We start from the raw sequence: 19215 nt of genomic DNA, 5'->3' as shown, positions 1-19215 counted from the left end.
CTTATTAGAGTAAATGAGGATTATTCTATCCCATGATCACTTACAGACCCAATAATTGTCATTAAATTACCGGGCAAAGTTAGTCTAAAGTCTGCCAAAGAAAACAACTGAACCAAACATCCAACTCTCTTTAGAATAGTTACAGAAAAAGATTTGTTTTTGGAGATCCTTAACCAAGGAACATAAAACTAAAATTCCCTAATGCAAATTTTGCAGCCTTCACTTACTAAACATAATAAAACACAGAAAAATCCCAATACAGCAATAACTTAGCTAAACATCAATGACCCCAAAACCAGAAAATTAAAATGATTTTAAAACACCACAATAAAAACTGTAGCCTTGTACACTGCTCCTGTTCCAATTCTTTAAGGTCTCAGTGCATCCACAAATTGACAACTACTTTAACAGCATCTATATATACACCAAATACAGATATATTATATATACATACACACATATATACCTAGGCACTTCAACAGTAATATAGTTTAAAAACAGCCATAAAGAAAGTTCTGCCCGACAATCTAACTGCAAGTCTTCTCAGCTGATCTAAATAGGAAATGCCACTAGCCACAGTAATAATCTAAAATATATAGCGAGAGCATCAAGCTGTATAGAATCAATCATCTACTATATAAATGCCTAGTGGCGTGTGTGGGAAAAAAAACACCAAGCTGCAGCGCCACCTGCTGGGCAGAGTTATACACTGACCTATATATTTCTTGAAGGAGAAGTGACAGTTGGGAGTGGTTGGTGGTTGCCGGGGGTGACAGTGGGGAGTTTTAAACACCTTAAGTAGCTTGATGAAGGATGTGGCGATGAAGATGAAGGATGAGGTGATGGAGAAAAATGATGAGGTGGTGACATGTGGACAAAACCACGTTAAAAAAAGGGCGCTTGCGTCGGGAAGTAACGCTCTTCCCCTGAGGAGGCCTGGGCTAGGCCCAAATGCATGACGAGAACCTTTTTAACACCTTAAGTAGCTTGATTTGACTAGAATGCATGAGTATCATGCACGGGTTAACTTGTATATAATAAACCTTTAAATGGTAATTATTTTGAATAAATTGTAATCTATTGGGAGCAGTAACAGTATTTCAAATGTTATACATTATATTATTTTATGTTGTGCAAATATAAAGTCATCAGTAATCGTTCTTAATTATTCGCGTAAACTTACCTTTTGAAGCTCAACTTCCTCCAAAGATAAAAGTTGCCTCAAAGTTACATCATTTTCCTATAAAATTTTATTGAAATGGATTGAAAAGATGTACATTAGCTATAAAACGAAATGTATATCAACACATTAGCTGCATTTGAACCCTGGTCCTGATTTCACTATGACATCCACATTTTGCCCCCCTCATAGTCAGACAAACATAGTATTTTGTATTCAGAAGACATTTTGGTAGGGATTAAAAAGACATATATTGGTAGCATATTGGAATAAATATATTTTTATTTATGTTAAAAAGAAGGGGAAAAGTGGGCAAAAATAGAAAAGAACATACTGTGCTGTATTTGTTATCATGGTTTCATTTAGTGGTGACTCACAGACATGTTTACAACATGCTGCACCTTCCCTACTAATATTAATGAAGACTTGTACTTGGGAGATGCATTAATAACCAACTACTGTTAGCAAGCTACAAGCACCTACACAAATTCCTTCTCATCAGCTATGAAGTGCAGTTTATTGTTTATTATGACCCAGTGTTTATTCTTTTCTCATGGTTCCAATTCTGATCTGCTGACGCTAAACTGGTCTGTCTGGCGCTGTACCTGCTCTCCTATTTCAGTTGTTTTTTCGAACCGCTGATCTTTTGCCCCACACTGCTCTGTCTGCACCGATTTACATTTCTGATTCATCCCTGTATTTCCCTCCTGATGCAGAGGTGGTATGTACAGTAACACATAGATGGCTAGTGTATTCGGTCTACGTAAGCATGTTGTGCTCACATTCATATATGCTGTCCCTCTTCTACATGGTTCTGTTGTTGTAGGCAGACTTATCACCTGTAATCTCAGACTACCCCATACTTGCCAACTCTCCCGGGAAGTCCGGGAGACTCACTAAATTCGGGTCAGTCTCCCAAGCTTCCGCGAGAGCTGGCATTTCTCCCGCATCCCGGAATTCTCTTGTTAAAATTACGCGATTCACCGAGAATCGCGTAATTTTGGCCCTGCGACAAAACGTCATTTTAGTCCATACTTGCCTACTTTCAGTAGGTGACGTCCGAGAGAGGGGCGGGAGGAGGCGGGGCGCCTCGAATCGTGTAATTTTGGCCCCGCCCCTCTCTCGGACATCACCTACTGAAAGTAGGCAAGTATGGACTACCCGGAAGGGATATTATTGAATTGATCTTTTTGGGCATCTAACAGATTTGTTAAGTTATACATAGGGTTGGGCAAAAACAATTTATTGATTGAAATATAGGTTCTCATAACGTACTACAAGCTTTATTTCGACATGCTTTTACAATTAGCCTTGTTACAAAAATTAGGGGGTATATTTACTAAACTGCAGGTTTGAAAAAGTGGTGATGTTGCCTATAGCAACCAATCAGATTCTAGCTATCATTTATTTAGTACATTCTACAAAATGAAAGCTAGAATCCGATTGGTTGCTATAGGCAACATCTCCACTTTTCAAACCCGCAGTTTAGAAAATCTAGCCCTAGGTCTTTAAATAAATAGCAAAAGCACCACCAATCAATTATGTTTTCCAATATGATAGAAGTTCAGATTAGCTTACTGATTGCACTTGTCATGCTAAAAACAAACTAAACAGCAATGTACAAAATGTCAGTTGCAACAAAATTTAAAAACCATGTATATTATGCACTATAAAATAAAAATAATATTGAAGAGTTTTTAAAAAGTAAACAATAATAATAAATGTTTACCTTAAATAAATCTGTCAGGTGTTCAAGGCCCAAGCCATGTAAAAACACTTCCAGGTCACTAGAGGTAGAGAAACTAAAACATACATTAAAAGCATTAGTGACATTTTAAAACACAGAATACAACAGAAATAGGTTTTAACTATCTTAAGACCAAGAGTACTTCCCAAACCAGAATTTTTATCTAGTTTGAAAAAAAAAATAATAGTTTAGGTTTTATTTGACACTTCCTTTTCAAGCATTCCATTAAATAAATGTTGGGTATATTTAATAAAAATATTGGAGAGCAGGTAAACAACACTAAAGAGGCACTTCCAGTGAAAGCTAAGCACTAGGCTATTAAGTGTGAAAATCTGTTTATTGGACATCTCTTACAGTCAATACATTGAGAGCAATAAAAAAAAGATGGCATATAAAATTAAGAAATAACTAATGCTTGCAATGTTTTACTAACAACTGAATGTAGCCAGTTACAAGTATATCTTAGATTTACACAAATGGACATTTTTTTGTAGTATTTTTGTGATATATATATATATATATATATATATATATATATATATATATATATATATACACCTGTTTATTAGCTTGATTAACCATTAAATGAACAGAATTTTCATCACTTTATGAGTAAATCTACTAGCACAACACTTTCACATCTTAGATCTGTACAGCAGTGTATTAGTGATAAAAGTGCCATAAAACATCCAATAAACTTTCAAATGACAGCAAAGTTAAGACATCCAGCACACAGCATTTCACATGCACTCTTTGTCAAGACACTGGCAGAAAAAGTTATCCTATCCATTGTTTAGACTTTTGTGACTGTGGGGATTTATTTTGGCACTATAATGGAATAAATGCTTTTTTATTTTATACTTATTATGCAGAGAAACATGCACAGTTAAATTTACTTGCAATGCATGAAACTCCAGAAATATATACTAAAATTTAGAGGACCTTGCATCAGTTGGGGTATGGAGTAAGTCAGCCATTAACATAGGGGGTTAGATTCATTAAGGCACGCAAAACAAATGTATAGTGCGCTTAAAAAAAAAAGAAAAAAAGTTACACATAAATCGGGCATACGCACGTCCATATTCAACAAAGAGCGGATGTAAAGATAAGCATGTTCATGAAAACGGGACCTGTAGCTGGTGCAAGTGATACGACTGAAAAACACATACCTTTGAGATGCCCAAAGCTTGAATCGGATGTTGCTGCATGCGCTCGAGCTTGGCATGCATTTAGTGTAATTGACTACATGCTTGCAACCATTCCTTTCCCATTTATGCCCAAGAAATTGTAGGCTGAAGCCCTTTTTGAGGTAAATAGCACACAATACACTATGAAATATCGTGATTTTAAAAAAATAAAATAAGAAAAGCAATGGAGAAAGATTCTCTTTAACTGACTTAGGTTTCCCAACCTCATCTTTTCCTCCCTACCTTTCATTGTAATCCTACATTCTCACACTTAGGCCTTTACCCACTGTACTCGCTGGTGGATTAGACTGGTCAAGTTAATTTGCAGATACAGAAGGAGCCCAGGGCCTGGCAAGGTTGGGCGGTATGGTTAGGGTTAGGTTGGGATTCAGCAATATAGCAGATTCCTGAGCCGAAAGAGGGCCAAGAGCCTTCTCTGTGATCTCCTCCATTCAGACTGCATTGATGAATGCAAAATAGTTTGAGATTTTCTTATGCCGTCATGGAGTACAATTGTTGCTGTCAGTGGGAGAAAATTGTGCAGAAAAGCACAAGGCTGTTACTGTATTACAACAATACACTTTCTTTTCAGCACTGTAGTAGCTGCTCTTAAATGGAGGGGAGAGCGGGAGACATGGCAGGCTGGCAAGGGACAGGGCATTGGCAAGATAACAGGTAATTAAAGCATGTAGTGTGTGAAAGTAGCTTTTGATATGTAGGGCACACAATACACCTGTGTATCTCTAGCCTTAGGCTGAGAACATCTGGAAAAGGGGGGCAGATATTGAGAGTACATGTGTCATGCAGAATAGGTGAAACATCTTATGTGTTTGGGAAGGCGCTAGAAAGAGGCAGGGACCATTCCTGCTTGCCCACCCATCCGCAGACCTCGAATGAGTGGGACCTAGACATGGTGGTTGTACTCTCAATCCGGATGACACCTACACATCTCATGGCGCATCGGGCACTTTATTGCAGACTACTTTTTCATTAGGCTACTGCTACTAAATCTTTCTTAGACCAACTGCTCCTTAAGCCCTTTCACGTGATATGAAACCTCCACTAGGACCACTGCTGCGAGCCCATCCCTGCTGCTCCATTGTGAACCTAACAGTCGAGCCCCAGTCCTAAATCCTGTGAATTGCAAAACCACCCTGCATCTTGGCACACTTCAACAAGCCTGGTACTTCAAACGAGGCATTTCCCTCTGCCTCAATCATTTGATCTCTCACAAGGGCATCATCTACCCTCTGTCTCGTATCCGTGTGTCCACCCAGTCCGTACTTATCCTGTTGTTTTTATGTAAATCTATCTTATTTCATATTTTCTTTCCTTGTAGTACACATTTTTTTTTTTTTGGTCTTAAAGTGAGTTTTGGCACCTTAACTATGCTTGTGATTCAGCACTTTAAAAAAAACACTTGTAAAATTTATTAAATCACTATTAACAAAAGAAATTTATTGCTGCAGAGATACATTAGAGACCTGAATTGGTTTTCCACTGTTCTAACATACTTTTCCCCTTTTGACTGGAGATAGCAGTTCATGACACCACAGTGGTATATATCAGAAAAGTCAATGTCTAAATAGGTTCCACAGAATACATAATAAGTGCAGAGCATGATCTTAAAATAATCACAAAAATTATTATCTAGCATACTTTCTACCCTCTATTATCTACCCAGTTCAACTGGGATTTGTTTTGAGAGCCTTACCTAAATACAGTTTCCAATGGAAGTTCCTATGCCAAAACTACTCCACCTCTGTCCAGGTGAATTGGTGCTCTCCCACCCCATTAAATATAGTACTAGACAAGCACTCTTTTGCCCTGGTTGCCAAAATTAAATTTAATTCTGATACCTTACTTGTTCATATAAACACACATGACCATGTACTAATAACTATGTGTGCAGATAGCATTATTGTGTTAATTGCTAATTCCTTGATTTATATCTGTAATGTGTTTGTTAGGATTTAGTGGTTCTCTGCATTACTTAACATTAAAACAAATCTGCCCCGGAAAAAAATCTTTGACAAACTAAAATTATTGAAAGTCTCTACCAAGCCAACTACTCTTCCTTACTAGCCAACATTAAGAGGGATTTGACCTTTTGTAATAAAAGGTTTATTTATTGGATTGGCCGCATTATTTCCATTAAGAAAATTTACTGAAAATGATGTACCTGTTATTTCCGTATTATTGCTACCATTAAATATTGTCCGATGCGATTAATGTGGATCCAACAAACAAAGAGATATAATAGCAAAATATAGCAGTATTACAGCAAACTATTATAAAGTATAAAAAGGAATAACAAAATAGAAGAAAGTATAACTGAATACATTACGCAAGCGCCGTGGATTCAGGTACAGCTTCAGTCTTGAATTCTGCAGTCAATGAGGCTCTCCAGTATCAGGGGATAGTTTATATTCCCTTTGGTTAACAACAAAAGTGTGTACAATGTACACAAAGATAAACTAAGGTATTTCTTCATTGGTCCAGGATTTATGATGTTCCAGTAGAATGCTGGTCATAGGTCAGTTCAAAAGGAGTCCTCTGTCCAAAGGTGGGGGCAGCTCACTCCAACAGTTGGGCACATGTCTTGCTTAAGGGAACCGACTAAATCCAGTTTAAACCAACCTATTAACATGTGCTGCATACAGTATTTTAAAGTACTCATTTTACAATAATCATAACTGGTGATCAAAGTGTGCGATCGCTTAGCCGCTGATACCGGATTTCTTCTGGTGAAATGAGGAATAATATAAGACCAAACACCATACATTTCTTAGGATCTGAACCATAAATACCTTTAATGTAAATTTATCTTTGTATAAATTACCTTTAAGTCTTACTAATAAAATTATGTGAGTTGGAACTTAATTAAAAGTGAACGATTTACAAATGTACGTGTAAATATAAGTGTTGTGTTTTGCTATGTGATTGCATAAGTAACCCTTTTACGACGTAGCGCGGCCAATCGCAAACACACAGACAAACCGTTATAATCATTAATAATTTAAATGAATTCATCCAAATATTCAACTTCAACAGCCCACCCTTTGATAGTGTACCTAACACTCTCACTCTTTCAAGATTTTACTGCAGGATCTCAGTAGTGCATTTCATTTTCTGTGATATTTGTCCGTCTGCGTATCATCACATTGTCCGTGGATGTCAGTTATGTTATCAGGGAAGAGAGTCATAATTTCCGAAATTACTTTAGAAAGCATATGCCTCTGGAGCTCTGAGCTAACTATTTCTATGCCTTACACCCACATATATAACAGTCTGAAAAGATTTAAGACACAATATAATACGTTACAATACACAATTTTCTATTAAAGTTCCTCATACCTAGCATTTCCATATGTCCAAGGCAAATCTCAGCTTCTATAAGCTTTGAACAGTAACCTAGAGGAACTTTAACAACTAACACCCTCTTATGTCTGTTACATAACCTAGTTTATGATATCCTTCAGCCTTTTAAGTTAAAAGCACTCTAATATTATTGATGGGTTTTTCATCAACATTTGTGGGGCAAGCTATTGTCTGATCATTCAGTTCAGCTTCCTAATACTCAAGTTTCTTTGTGTGTGAAAAATTCAGACTCAGCAGAGACCGGTCTGCTGAGTATTGGCGAAGTCTCAAACTAGGGGACCTAGTAATATTATATGTCCCTTCTGTCGAAGTCAGCAAATTGGATAGAGTCATTTCAATTAAAGTCGAGCTAACTTGGTTGTCTTTGTCTGAAAAGATGCGTACGGTACGCTACGACGCACAAGGTCACGCTACGGCGTGAAAGGGCGTACGCATCCACTACACGTGGCAGCAACAGTAATGGTCTTTTACCATACATTCGCACAAACACGCATACTTATAAAATAGTACACATTAATGGTAGTTGCAACACATAGTCAGTTATGTCGAAATATAGTAGTATTTATATGTTATATTAGAGTTACATGCATATTAGTGAAATACACGGAACAGGTTGAAGGAATCATATCATGAGTGGTATCATAATAAACCTCTTTACATATCCTACTGTTTGGTTCACTCTGCGAGGGAATCGCAGAGTGCATACACAAGTTATGAATGATAGGGAATTATGAACTACTTAAGACTAAGGAATCTTGGCGGGAAGAGCTGAGCATACCCCCTGGAGAGGTGACCCCCTCCTTTGGATTCCTTAGGATGAACTAGCCAATGATTGACAACCCCTTGGACCTTCCTGAGACCTGGACCAATAGATGCAAGCTATACCATCTTCATTGTGTTACTGTATTTTTGTGTGTATATAAACAGCAGCTTCACATCTAGTGTTCAGACATCTTGTCCCCAGACTTCAGGATTGAATGACTGCACACTGGATCCAGAGCGCCTGCGATAAGTAACGGCTGTATTTATTATTACTTCGCTTGAGCATATTATTCTACTTGTTGCAAATAAATCTTTGTGCGTTGGAAACACAAATCGAGGTTCGACAATCGTTATTGGTTAGCGACAATACGCACATAACACTTCTATTGGGCTCCCACCTCAGAATTCGAGTACCTCAGAAATATTTAGTGGATAGAGAACAAACATACTTTTTTCTCTGAGGCAAGTGAGAGTACATCCAGCAATTAGTTTGGTCTAAGACCTTACCCACCAAAGAATGATAATCATGGTCATGGATTCCCACCCAAATCCAAATTATTACTGAAGTGGCATCGCTAAATGCACCTCTCCAACTATGGGGTCACAGTACTTACAGACACAATTTTCTTCAGACAATAGCCCCTCACACTGTCTCCGAGCTCCAAAGTTAGCAGACCTTTTATTTACCCTCGATATGAATAATGTAATAGGATTGACTGATTATATTAACAATTTCTCCTCCATCTCCACACCATCAGTATCACTACCTGAACCAGTCACCATCACCTGACCACCATTGCAAAAATAGAATGTCCCAGAAAAAAAAAAATGATGGGAAAAACACTGGAAAAAGAAAAATAGAATAACTTCTGCTCCATGATGGGATGACAGTCTTTGCAAAGTCATTGGCTCAGGCGTTATTAACTGTGATCTTAGGTCTCCCGGAACAGATTCACAAGTGCCATCCTCACCTATATTTTGAATCTTCTCCAGGTTGTTGACTTCTCTACAGTGAATGGAATGGAGTGAGTGTCTCTTTCTGCTACTTTCAGAGATGATGCTGGTCATCAACACTTGGAATAGGCCTTCTCACCTGTCTGTTAAACAACTTGAACGTAGGAAATTACAGTTCATAACTGTCTCCCAGTCCAACATCATGACAGTTAGTGTTTAACATATCAGTAGATAGTGTTTAGAACATCCTCTGTTGCTGTCTCACTATCTGGTTCTCTTTCTAAGTGTCACACATTGCACCAGCTAACCTGCATTTTGGTCACATGTTTACCTTGGTTCTCAACTCCCTGCATTCACTTGCTGGTCTGAACTGAGCATGCGCACACCTGTTATTTTGTTGTTTTTTTTAAAACTTCCTGCATTCTCTTAATTGGCTAAATTGCCTGTCAGCTCTGTCTATTTAAAGCACCTGCTTCTCTATCAAGTTTCCAGATCTTCAGGTCTCCTTACCTATTAGGATGCTGTTCTCTCCGGCTCCTGTTTGCACATCCTGTGTTACCTGTATCACGATCAAGACCTGTGGTATTATTGCAAGAACCTCATGCCTCATCATTGGTCCCATCCTCAGGCTATTTGCTTGCCAGGAATCTCAGTGCATCAGTTCTCTGCAGTCCACAACACCTCAGTTGGTATCCTGTGATACCTGTTCCATGATCAGAACCTGCGGTATTGTCGTGCCTCATAATCAGTTCTGTTCTCAGCTATTCTCTTTCTAAAGACCTCAAGACTTCATTTCACTGCTATTCACCTGAACCTCTGCATTTATCTTCCAGCAGACCCGCTCCACTCCACTATTCCATCTCACCCTGCTCTAATCCCCCATAGAGGACCGCAATCTGTGGGTAGAGAGCAGCTAATTCAATATTCCCTTGCGGGGATCCCTGATGAATACCTTGCTACCGTTAGACTCCGCATCTCTCTGGGGGTAAGTCTATCTAGAGTGGGGCTTCGAGGACTATTCCAAACTCCGGCTCTGTGACAATAAGATTTTGAACAGTCTCTTCATCATTACATTTTAACTCATCTCGGGAATCTACCATCATGTGAGGTTGCTTGTCAAAAGTATTTCAAAAGGTGACAGGTTAAAAGGTGGTTTAGGAGTGGTTCTGGTGGTAGGGAGGACTAGTGGCAAAAGCTTACAGTCACTCCAATCTAGTTTCAACTATCACACTGTCACTCACCGGACCGTGAGTGCCTCTTCCCGGACATTTAGGAACCGTGGCCGTCCACCATCCTGAGGGTCTGCGCATGCGCAGCCCTTTTCTATACTTCAGTGTATACCCCTTTAACTTAATTGGCAGATCAGGCAACCTCCCTATATTAAGCACCTGTGGTCACCACCACGTTGCCTGATCTTGGAGTCTCATTCCTCATGAGTCTCTGAAGGTGTTCCTGTATTACTCTTGTATTCAGCGCTGCTGATTCCTGTGGTTTCCAAACCACTTCCACTACTGTGGTTCCATACCACTTCTATCATCAACTGTATCATCATGACTGTTTGCTGATTCCTATCCGCTGCCTCCGTGCACTAGTCTTCTATACCACTTCAACGTTATTTTATATCAATGTGACTGTTTGCTCATCGCTATCCGCTGCCTCCGTGCACTCCAGCTTTTACCTCACTCACCTGCTTCTCATCAAGTCTGTTTGCTGATTCCTGTCCGCTGCCTCCGTGCACTACAGTCTCCTGCTTGCAACTCGCCTGTGTTCAACATCGTGACTGCCAGCTGACTACTATCCGCTGCCTCTGTGCACTACAGTCTCCTGCTTGCAACTCGCCTGTGTTCAACATCGTGACTGCCAGCTGACTACTATCCGCTGCCTCTGTGCACTACAGTCTCCTGCTTGCAACTCGCCTGTGTTCAACATCGTGACTGCCAGCTGATTACTATCCGCTGCCTCCGTGCACTATTGCCTCATCTCATCTTTGCTGTGACTTCCTCGAGACTGCCGCTTTCATTACCATCTGCTACACTTCGTGATCAACAGCTCCTGCCCTGCGCTGCACTCCTGTTTCCCATCGCTGTTGGTTCCTGTGGTTGCTACTGGTTACCCCCGTGTGCCGCTGAGTCCTGCTGCGGTGGTCAACGCTATCGTCCATCTCCTGCTGATCCACTCTCCACGCCTTCACGTGTTCCACTGGTCTCTACCCTCCTGTCAGCATTGGATTTGTATCTCATCTACTACCCTCTGCTGGATCATCTCCATTCTCCTGGGTCCCCTATGAGTCCAGTTCCACGTGTTGCTGACTCCTGTGGATTCGTGTCCCTGTTGGTCTACTCACCTGTGCGCTGCACCTGCTAGACCGCTGCTTCACCTATCCAGGGACTTCCTATCCAGTCGGCCTCCAGCCGCTCAGGTACCGCTGCAATCCCATCTGACTGCTACTGCTGAACCACGGTATGCATACTTCTCATTGACTGTGCTGTGTATTGCATATCTTGCTGGACTGTGTTTGGTTCTCTCTGGAGTCTGCTGTCCGCTGAGTCTATTGCCATCATTGACTGTGTTATCATTGTGCTGGACTACTTCAAGAGACTTTCTAGATTGCAGACCTGTTCAGTCATTTATATATATATATATCCATATTGTGCATATTACTGTGGATCGTGTATAAGGTGCCTGTGTATATCCTGTGTTGCAGTCTTCCCCCGTGCACCTCCTCACATATATATTCAGTGGTACAACTTGCTGATGTCAGACCACTGATCCCTGTTTCCGGTATCACCTGTTCCATTATCCTCTCACATAGCAGTGGTACAACTTGCTACCGCAGACCACTGACTACCTGGATACCTCCACTTGGATTCCATTCCTTCACTCAGACAGCGGTACAACTTGCTACCTGCAGACCGCTGACTCTCATCACCTCCTTGTTTCTGTTGGACATTCCTCCTCACTATAGCAGTGGTACAACTTGCTATCGCAGACCACTGACTACCTTCACGTGTCCTTGTCCATACAGTTCCTTGTGTATCATTACCTCATTATTACCAGTGTTGCTAGTCATAGACTTTCCTGAGCATCTCATCGGCCATCATTTCATGTTCCGTGATCACCCAGCTACCAGAGTACCCTATTACCATCTACATTGCTCTGGTAAGCCTACCATCTGGTGATCCCTGGGTAAAGACTCCTAGTGCCCGTGACAGTAAGATCAGGCCATGACAGACCCAGATGTGGAACCTACCGCCAAAGAGATGCTGCAACATCTGGTTAGCCGTGTGGAGCAACAGGATGCCCGCCAACAGCTGTTACTTCAGTGTTATCAGTCATTAACCTCCCAAGGAACATCTGGACAGACTGTGACAGCTACTACTGAAGCTCCTGTGCTTTCCTCCGTTTCCCCATTGCCATCCCAGGTGTCTATAGCTTCCACGCTTCACCTGCCTACTCCGTCAAAGTACGATGGAGACCCCAAAACTTGTAGGGGTTTCCTTAACCAATGTTCAGTCCATTTTGAGCTCCAACCTCAAAATTTTTCTACCCATCGTTCCAGAGTGGCCTATCTTATCTCTTTGTTTTCAGGACAAGCCCTGGCTTGGGCCTCCCCTCTGTGGGAGAGGAACGATCCCATATTACAAGATAGTGCCAAATTCATTTCTACATTCCGAAGTGTGTTCGATGAACCAGGTCGTGTGACTTCCGCTGCTTCCAGCATCCTCCGTCTGCGACAAGGATCTCATACTGTAGGTCAGTACGTCATTCAATTTAGGATCTTAGCCTCTGAACTTCAGTGGAACACTGAAGCCCTAGTTGCCGCCTTCTGGCAGGGGCTTTCCGATAAAATTAAAGATGCACTGACTACCCAAGAGCTTCCTTCGTCACTTGAAGATTTGATCTCTCTATGCCATCGTGTGGATATGAGATTTCGTGAAGGAGAGGCTGAGAAAACGTCTTCTGCTAAAGCACCTTTTCGCTCTAACCCTCAATTTCGTCCAGTGTCACCCGCTGTGATTCCCATGGAGATAGGACGTTCCAAGTTATCTTCTGAGGAGAGGAAACGAAGAGTCAAGAATAGACTCTGTATCTATTGTGCTGATTCCACTCATGTCCTCAGCTCCTGCCCTAAGAGATCGGGAAATGCCAGGCCCTAACTAGTTCTGGAGAGGTGAAGTTAGGGTCCCTGGAGTCCTCTCCATCGTCTATGAAATCTAAAGTCTGCGCTTTTGATGTGACTATTTCCTTTGCTACCAAAACCTTTGAGTCACAGGCATTGATTGATTCCGGAGCAGCAGGAAATTTTATTTCCAAATCGTTAGTTAATCAATGGTCTCTACCAATGATTACCTTAAAAACTCCCATTACTGTGACGGCTATCGATGGATCACGTCTCATCAACGGTCTCATCACCCAGAGTACGTCTCCAGTAACCCTTCAGATTGGTGCTCTGCATCATGAAGAGATATCGTTTTTAATTCTTCCTGTTACGACAAGTCCGATTGTTCTAGGCCTTCCATGGCTTCAGTGTCACTCTCCCCAGATTGACTGGCGCACCCCTCAAGTCACGTCTTGGGGGCCTGAATGTCACCATCATTGCCTTTCCCAAGTCATTCCTCTCAAGGTACAGCAAGCTTCCATCTCAGCTATTTCACCGGGACTCCCTCCTCAATATGCTTCATTTACCGATGTTTTTGATAAAGCTCAGTCTGAACGTCTTCCTCCTCATCGTTCTTGGGATTGTCCGATTGATCTTCTTCCTGGCAAGACTCCTCCCAGGGGCCGGGTCTATCCACTCTCGTTACCTGAAACTCAAGCTACATCTGAATATATACGGGAGAACCTCCAGCGTGGGTTCATTCGACCTTCCACCTCGCCCGCTGGAGCTGGGTTCTTCTTTGTCAAAAAGAAGGATGGATCATTACGCCCTTGTATAGATTTTCGTGGACTCAATGCCATTACTATCAAGAATCGGTATCCCATTCCGTTGATCACTGAGCTATTTGACCGCATCAAGGGAGCCCGTATTTTTACTAAGTTGGATCTTCGTGGTGCCTACAATTTAATCAGAATCCGTTCCGGTGACGAATGGAAGACGGCGTTTAACACCAGAGACGGGCATTACGAATATCTGGTAATGCCTTTCGGGCTATGTAATGCCCCCGCTGTTTTTCAGGGCTTCATCAATGAGATTTTTCGGGACTTATTATATGTATGTGTCGTCGTCTACCTGGACGACATATTGATTTTTTCACAGGACCTGCCTTCTCACCACCAACATGTGGCAGAAGTCCTCTCCAGGCTACGGAAAAATTCATTGTTCTGTAAATTAGAAAAATGTTCATTCGAATTACCCCAGATTCCATTCTTGGGGTATATTGTTTCCGGAGTTGGTCTGAAGATGGATCCTGACAAAGTAAATGCTGTCCTACATTGGCCCCAGCCAACTACTCTTCGTGCCATCCAGCGTTTTTTAGGTTTTGCCAATTACTATAGACGCTTCATTCAAGACTTTTCTTCCATTGCATCTCCTATTGTGGCCCTGACTCGAAAAGGGGCTAATCCTAAGCAATGGTCTACTGAGGCTATTCAAGCCTTTCAAACATTAAAAGAGTCCTTCTCTTCGGCTCCAATCCTTCGTCAGCCTGATGTGACACTCCCCTTTTTCCTAGAGGTAGATGCCTCTAATGTGGGCTTAGGAGCTATTCTCTCCCAACGCTCGGAACAGCAAAAATTCCACCCTTGTGCCTTCTATTCTCGGGGTCTCCTACCCGCAGAGAAGAATTATACCATCGGAGACAAGGAATTACTGGCTATCAAAGCCGCATTAGAGGAATGGAGATACTTGTTGGAGGGAGCTCGCCATCCGGTGACGATCTTCACGGATCATAAGAACTTGTCATATCTCCAGTCTGCCCAATGCTTGAACCCTCGTCAAGCAAGATGGTCTCTTTTCTTTTCCCGTTTTGAATTAATAATTACCTTCAAACCAGCTGCCAAGAACAAAAAAGCTGATGCCTTATCTAGAGCCTTTGTTACGTCCTCTGATATAGAAGAGGTTTCCAACCATACCATTCTAGACCCCAAATGTATCTCACTGGCTGCTTCATCCACCAAAACGCTACCATTTGGGAAGACCCTCGTGCCTCCTACTCTAAGGAGGAAAATCCTTTCGTGGTTCCATGCCTCTCGTTTTTCTGGACACGCCGGTGAACGCAAGACCTTTGAGATTCTCTCTCGAAGTTTCTGGTGGCCTTCAATGAGGAGAGACGTCAAAGAGTTCATTGCTTCCTGTGAATTATGTTCGCAATTCAAATCCTCCCGCAGAACCCCAGCAGGGTTGCTGCGACCACTACCCATTCCGTCCAAACCATGGACCCATATTAGTATGGATTTCGTTACTGACTTACCACCTAGTAAGAACCATAATACTATTTGGGTGGTAGTGGACAGATTTTCGAAGATGGCTCATTTCATCCCTCTGTCTGGTTTGCCTTCCTCGTCTATCCTGGCTGAACATTTCATTAAAGAGATCTTCCGTATCCATGGATGTCCATCTGAGATTGTGTCTGATAGAGGAGTACAATTCGTGTCCAGATTCTGGCGAGCCCTTTGTAAAACCTTGGGCATACGATTAGCACTCTCATCTTCTTACCATCCACAATCCAATGGACAAACCGAACGTGTCAATCAAGATCTTGAGACTTTTATAAGGATATTTTCATCAGCCAATCAACACAACTGGGTAGAGTTACTCCCTTGGGCTGAGTTCGCCCATAACAACATGTACCATGAGTCATCATCCAAAACTCCATTCTTTGTGGTCTACGGTCACCATCCGTCTTTTCCGGAATTTCCTGCCCTCCCGCCCACCCAAGTTCCTGCGGTGGAAACTGTTTGTCAGACCTTTAAAAATATCTGGTCTCAGGTCAGAACCTGTTTAAAGAAGACATCTGTCAAATATAAATCTTTCGCTGATAAGAAGAGGCGGGCTATTCCACCACTAAAAATTGGAGATCGTGTCTGGTTATCCACAAAAAATATTCGTTTGAAGGTTCCATCCATGAAATTCGCCCCTCGTTTTATTGGTCCATATAGGATCATTCAAGTTATCAATCCAGTATGTGTGAAACTCCTTCTTCCTAAGAGTCTTCGGATTTCTAATGCCTTCCATGTATCTTTGCTCAAACCTCTTATTATCAACCGTTTTTCAACTCCTCCCTCAGCTCCGCAGCCAGTTCAAGTTCATCAGGAGGAGGATTTTGAGATTACCGAGGTACTAGATGCAAAAATTTCGCGAGGAGTCCTCCACTTCCTCGTTCATTGGAAGGGCTTTGGTCCTGAGGAGCGCTCTTGGATCAAAGCTGAAGATCTTAATGCTCCTGCCCTTTTGAAGAAGTTTTACTCCAAAAATCCGGACAAGCCCGGTTCCAGGCGTTCTGTGCCCACCTTTAAAAGGGGGGGTACTGTCACTCACCGGACCGTGAGTGCCTCTTCCCGGACATTTAGGAACCGTGGCCGTCCACCATCCTGAGGGTCTGCGCATGCGCAGCCCTTTTCTATACTTCAGTGTATACCCCTTTAACTTAATTGGCAGATCAGGCAACCTCCCTATATTAAGCACCTGTGGTCACCACCACGTTGCCTGATCTTGGAGTCTCATTCCTCATGAGTCTCTGAAGGTGTTCCTGTATTACTCTTGTATTCAGCGCTGCTGATTCCTGTGGTTTCCAAACCACTTCCACTACTGTGGTTCCATACCACTTCTATCATCAACTGTATCATCATGACTGTTTGCTGATTCCTATCCGCTGCCTCCGTGCACTACAGTCTTCTATACCACTTCAACGTTATTTTATATCAATGTGACTGTTTGCTCATCGCTATCCGCTGCCTCCGTGCACTCCAGCTTTTACCTCACTCACCTGCTTCTCATCAAGTCTGTTTGCTGATTCCTGTCCGCTGCCTCCGTGCACTACAGTCTCCTGCTTGCAACTCGCCTGTGTTCAACATCGTGACTGCCAGCTGACTACTATCCGCTGCCTCTGTGCACTACAGTCTCCTGCTTGCAACTCGCCTGTGTTCAACATCGTGACTGCCAGCTGACTACTATCCGCTGCCTCTGTGCACTACAGTCTCCTGCTTGCAACTCGCCTGTGTTCAACATCGTGACTGCCAGCTGATTACTATCCGCTGCCTCCGTGCACTATTGCCTCATCTCATCTTTGCTGTGACTTCCTCGAGACTGCCGCTTTCATTACCATCTGCTACACTTCGTGATCAACAGCTCCTGCCCTGCGCTGCACTCCTGTTTCCCATCGCTGTTGGTTCCTGTGGTTGCTACTGGTTACCCCCGTGTGCCGCTGAGTCCTGCTGCGGTGGTCAACGCTATCGTCCATCTCCTGCTGATCCACTCTCCACGCCTTCACGTGTTCCACTGGTCTCTACCCTCCTGTCAGCATTGGATTTGTATCTCATCTACTACCCTCTGCTGGATCATCTCCATTCTCCTGGGTCCCCTATGAGTCCAGTTCCACGTGTTGCTGACTCCTGTGGATTCGTGTCCCTGTTGGTCTACTCACCTGTGCGCTGCACCTGCTAGACCGCTGCTTCACCTATCCAGGGACTTCCTATCCAGTCGGCCTCCAGCCGCTCAGGTACCGCTGCAATCCCATCTGACTGCTACTGCTGAACCACGGTATGCATACTTCTCATTGACTGTGCTGTGTATTGCATATCTTGCTGGACTGTGTTTGGTTCTCTCTGGAGTCTGCTGTCCGCTGAGTCTATTGCCATCATTGACTGTGTTATCATTGTGCTGGACTACTTCAAGAGACTTTCTAGATTGCAGACCTGTTCAGTCATTTATATATATATATATCCATATTGTGCATATTACTGTGGATCGTGTATAAGGTGCCTGTGTATATCCTGTGTTGCAGTCTTCCCCCGTGCACCTCCTCACATATATATTCAGTGGTACAACTTGCTGATGTCAGACCACTGATCCCTGTTTCCGGTATCACCTGTTCCATTATCCTCTCACATAGCAGTGGTACAACTTGCTACCGCAGACCACTGACTACCTGGATACCTCCACTTGGATTCCATTCCTTCACTCAGACAGCGGTACAACTTGCTACCTGCAGACCGCTGACTCTCATCACCTCCTTGTTTCTGTTGGACATTCCTCCTCACTATAGCAGTGGTACAACTTGCTATCGCAGACCACTGACTACCTTCACGTGTCCTTGTCCATACAGTTCCTTGTGTATCATTACCTCATTATTACCAGTGTTGCTAGTCATAGACTTTCCTGAGCATCTCATCGGCCATCATTTCATGTTCCGTGATCACCCAGCTACCAGAGTACCCTATTACCATCTACATTGCTCTGGTAAGCCTACCATCTGGTGATCCCTGGGTAAAGACTCCTAGTGCCCGTGACACACACTATTCAATTCGTTCTTGACAGTACCATTTACCCTCTCTAATTTCCCACTGGCTTGTGTTCTATAGAGATTATGTAAATTACTGTCAAATGCCCATAAGTTTTAAACATGATCTGAAAGATTTCACCAGTAAAATGAGTACCCCTATCACTTTCTATACCTCTAGAATTACAATATCTGATTACAAGTTCCTGGGTATGCCACAGCAGTATTAGTGGCAGCTGGAAATGTCTTTACCCAGTTAGGAAATACATAAGTACACACCAACACATAACTGAGATTCCTGCAAGGTGGAAATTGGAGGAAGTTGATTTGTTTTACCTGGAAAAAGTCCATTTGTAGGAGGGAAATGGGATGGTTCTGGTATTGTCTTTCCAACATTTTTCCTCAATCAAGTAAGGACATTGCCTTCCAACTAGCTTGAGAAGAAAAGTCTGGTGCACACCAGTATGTTCTTACCAGCTTGCACATACCTTCTTTACCCAGATGAGTCAGACCATGTTCTGCCTCAGCTAGGCCTGGAAGATATGCTATGGGAGCCACGGGCCTACC

At 42.5% G+C, this 19215-nt stretch overlaps 1 protein-coding gene across 2 annotated transcripts in view; it reads right to left on the bottom strand.

Moving 5' to 3' along the window:
• Nucleotides 1–19215, bottom strand: part of ASZ1 (ankyrin repeat, SAM and basic leucine zipper domain containing 1) — a 165297-nt gene that overhangs the window by 35587 nt on the left and 110495 nt on the right. For both annotated transcript variants that reach the window (XM_075208977.1, XM_075208976.1), the window contains exons 8-9: nucleotides 2910–2982; nucleotides 1184–1240 (exon numbers count right to left, since the gene is read on the bottom strand). In XM_075208977.1, the coding sequence (XP_075065078.1) occupies nucleotides 1184–1240; nucleotides 2910–2982 (130 nt within the window). The remainder of the gene's footprint in view (nucleotides 1–1183; nucleotides 1241–2909; nucleotides 2983–19215) is intronic.

The sequence above is a fragment of the Mixophyes fleayi genome, chromosome 4, assembly GCF_038048845.1.
Source record: "Mixophyes fleayi isolate aMixFle1 chromosome 4, aMixFle1.hap1, whole genome shotgun sequence".
NCBI lineage: Eukaryota > Metazoa > Chordata > Amphibia > Anura > Limnodynastidae > Mixophyes > Mixophyes fleayi.
Note: the sequence above shows the minus strand (reverse complement) of the source record. Positions and strands in the feature narration are given on the sequence as shown.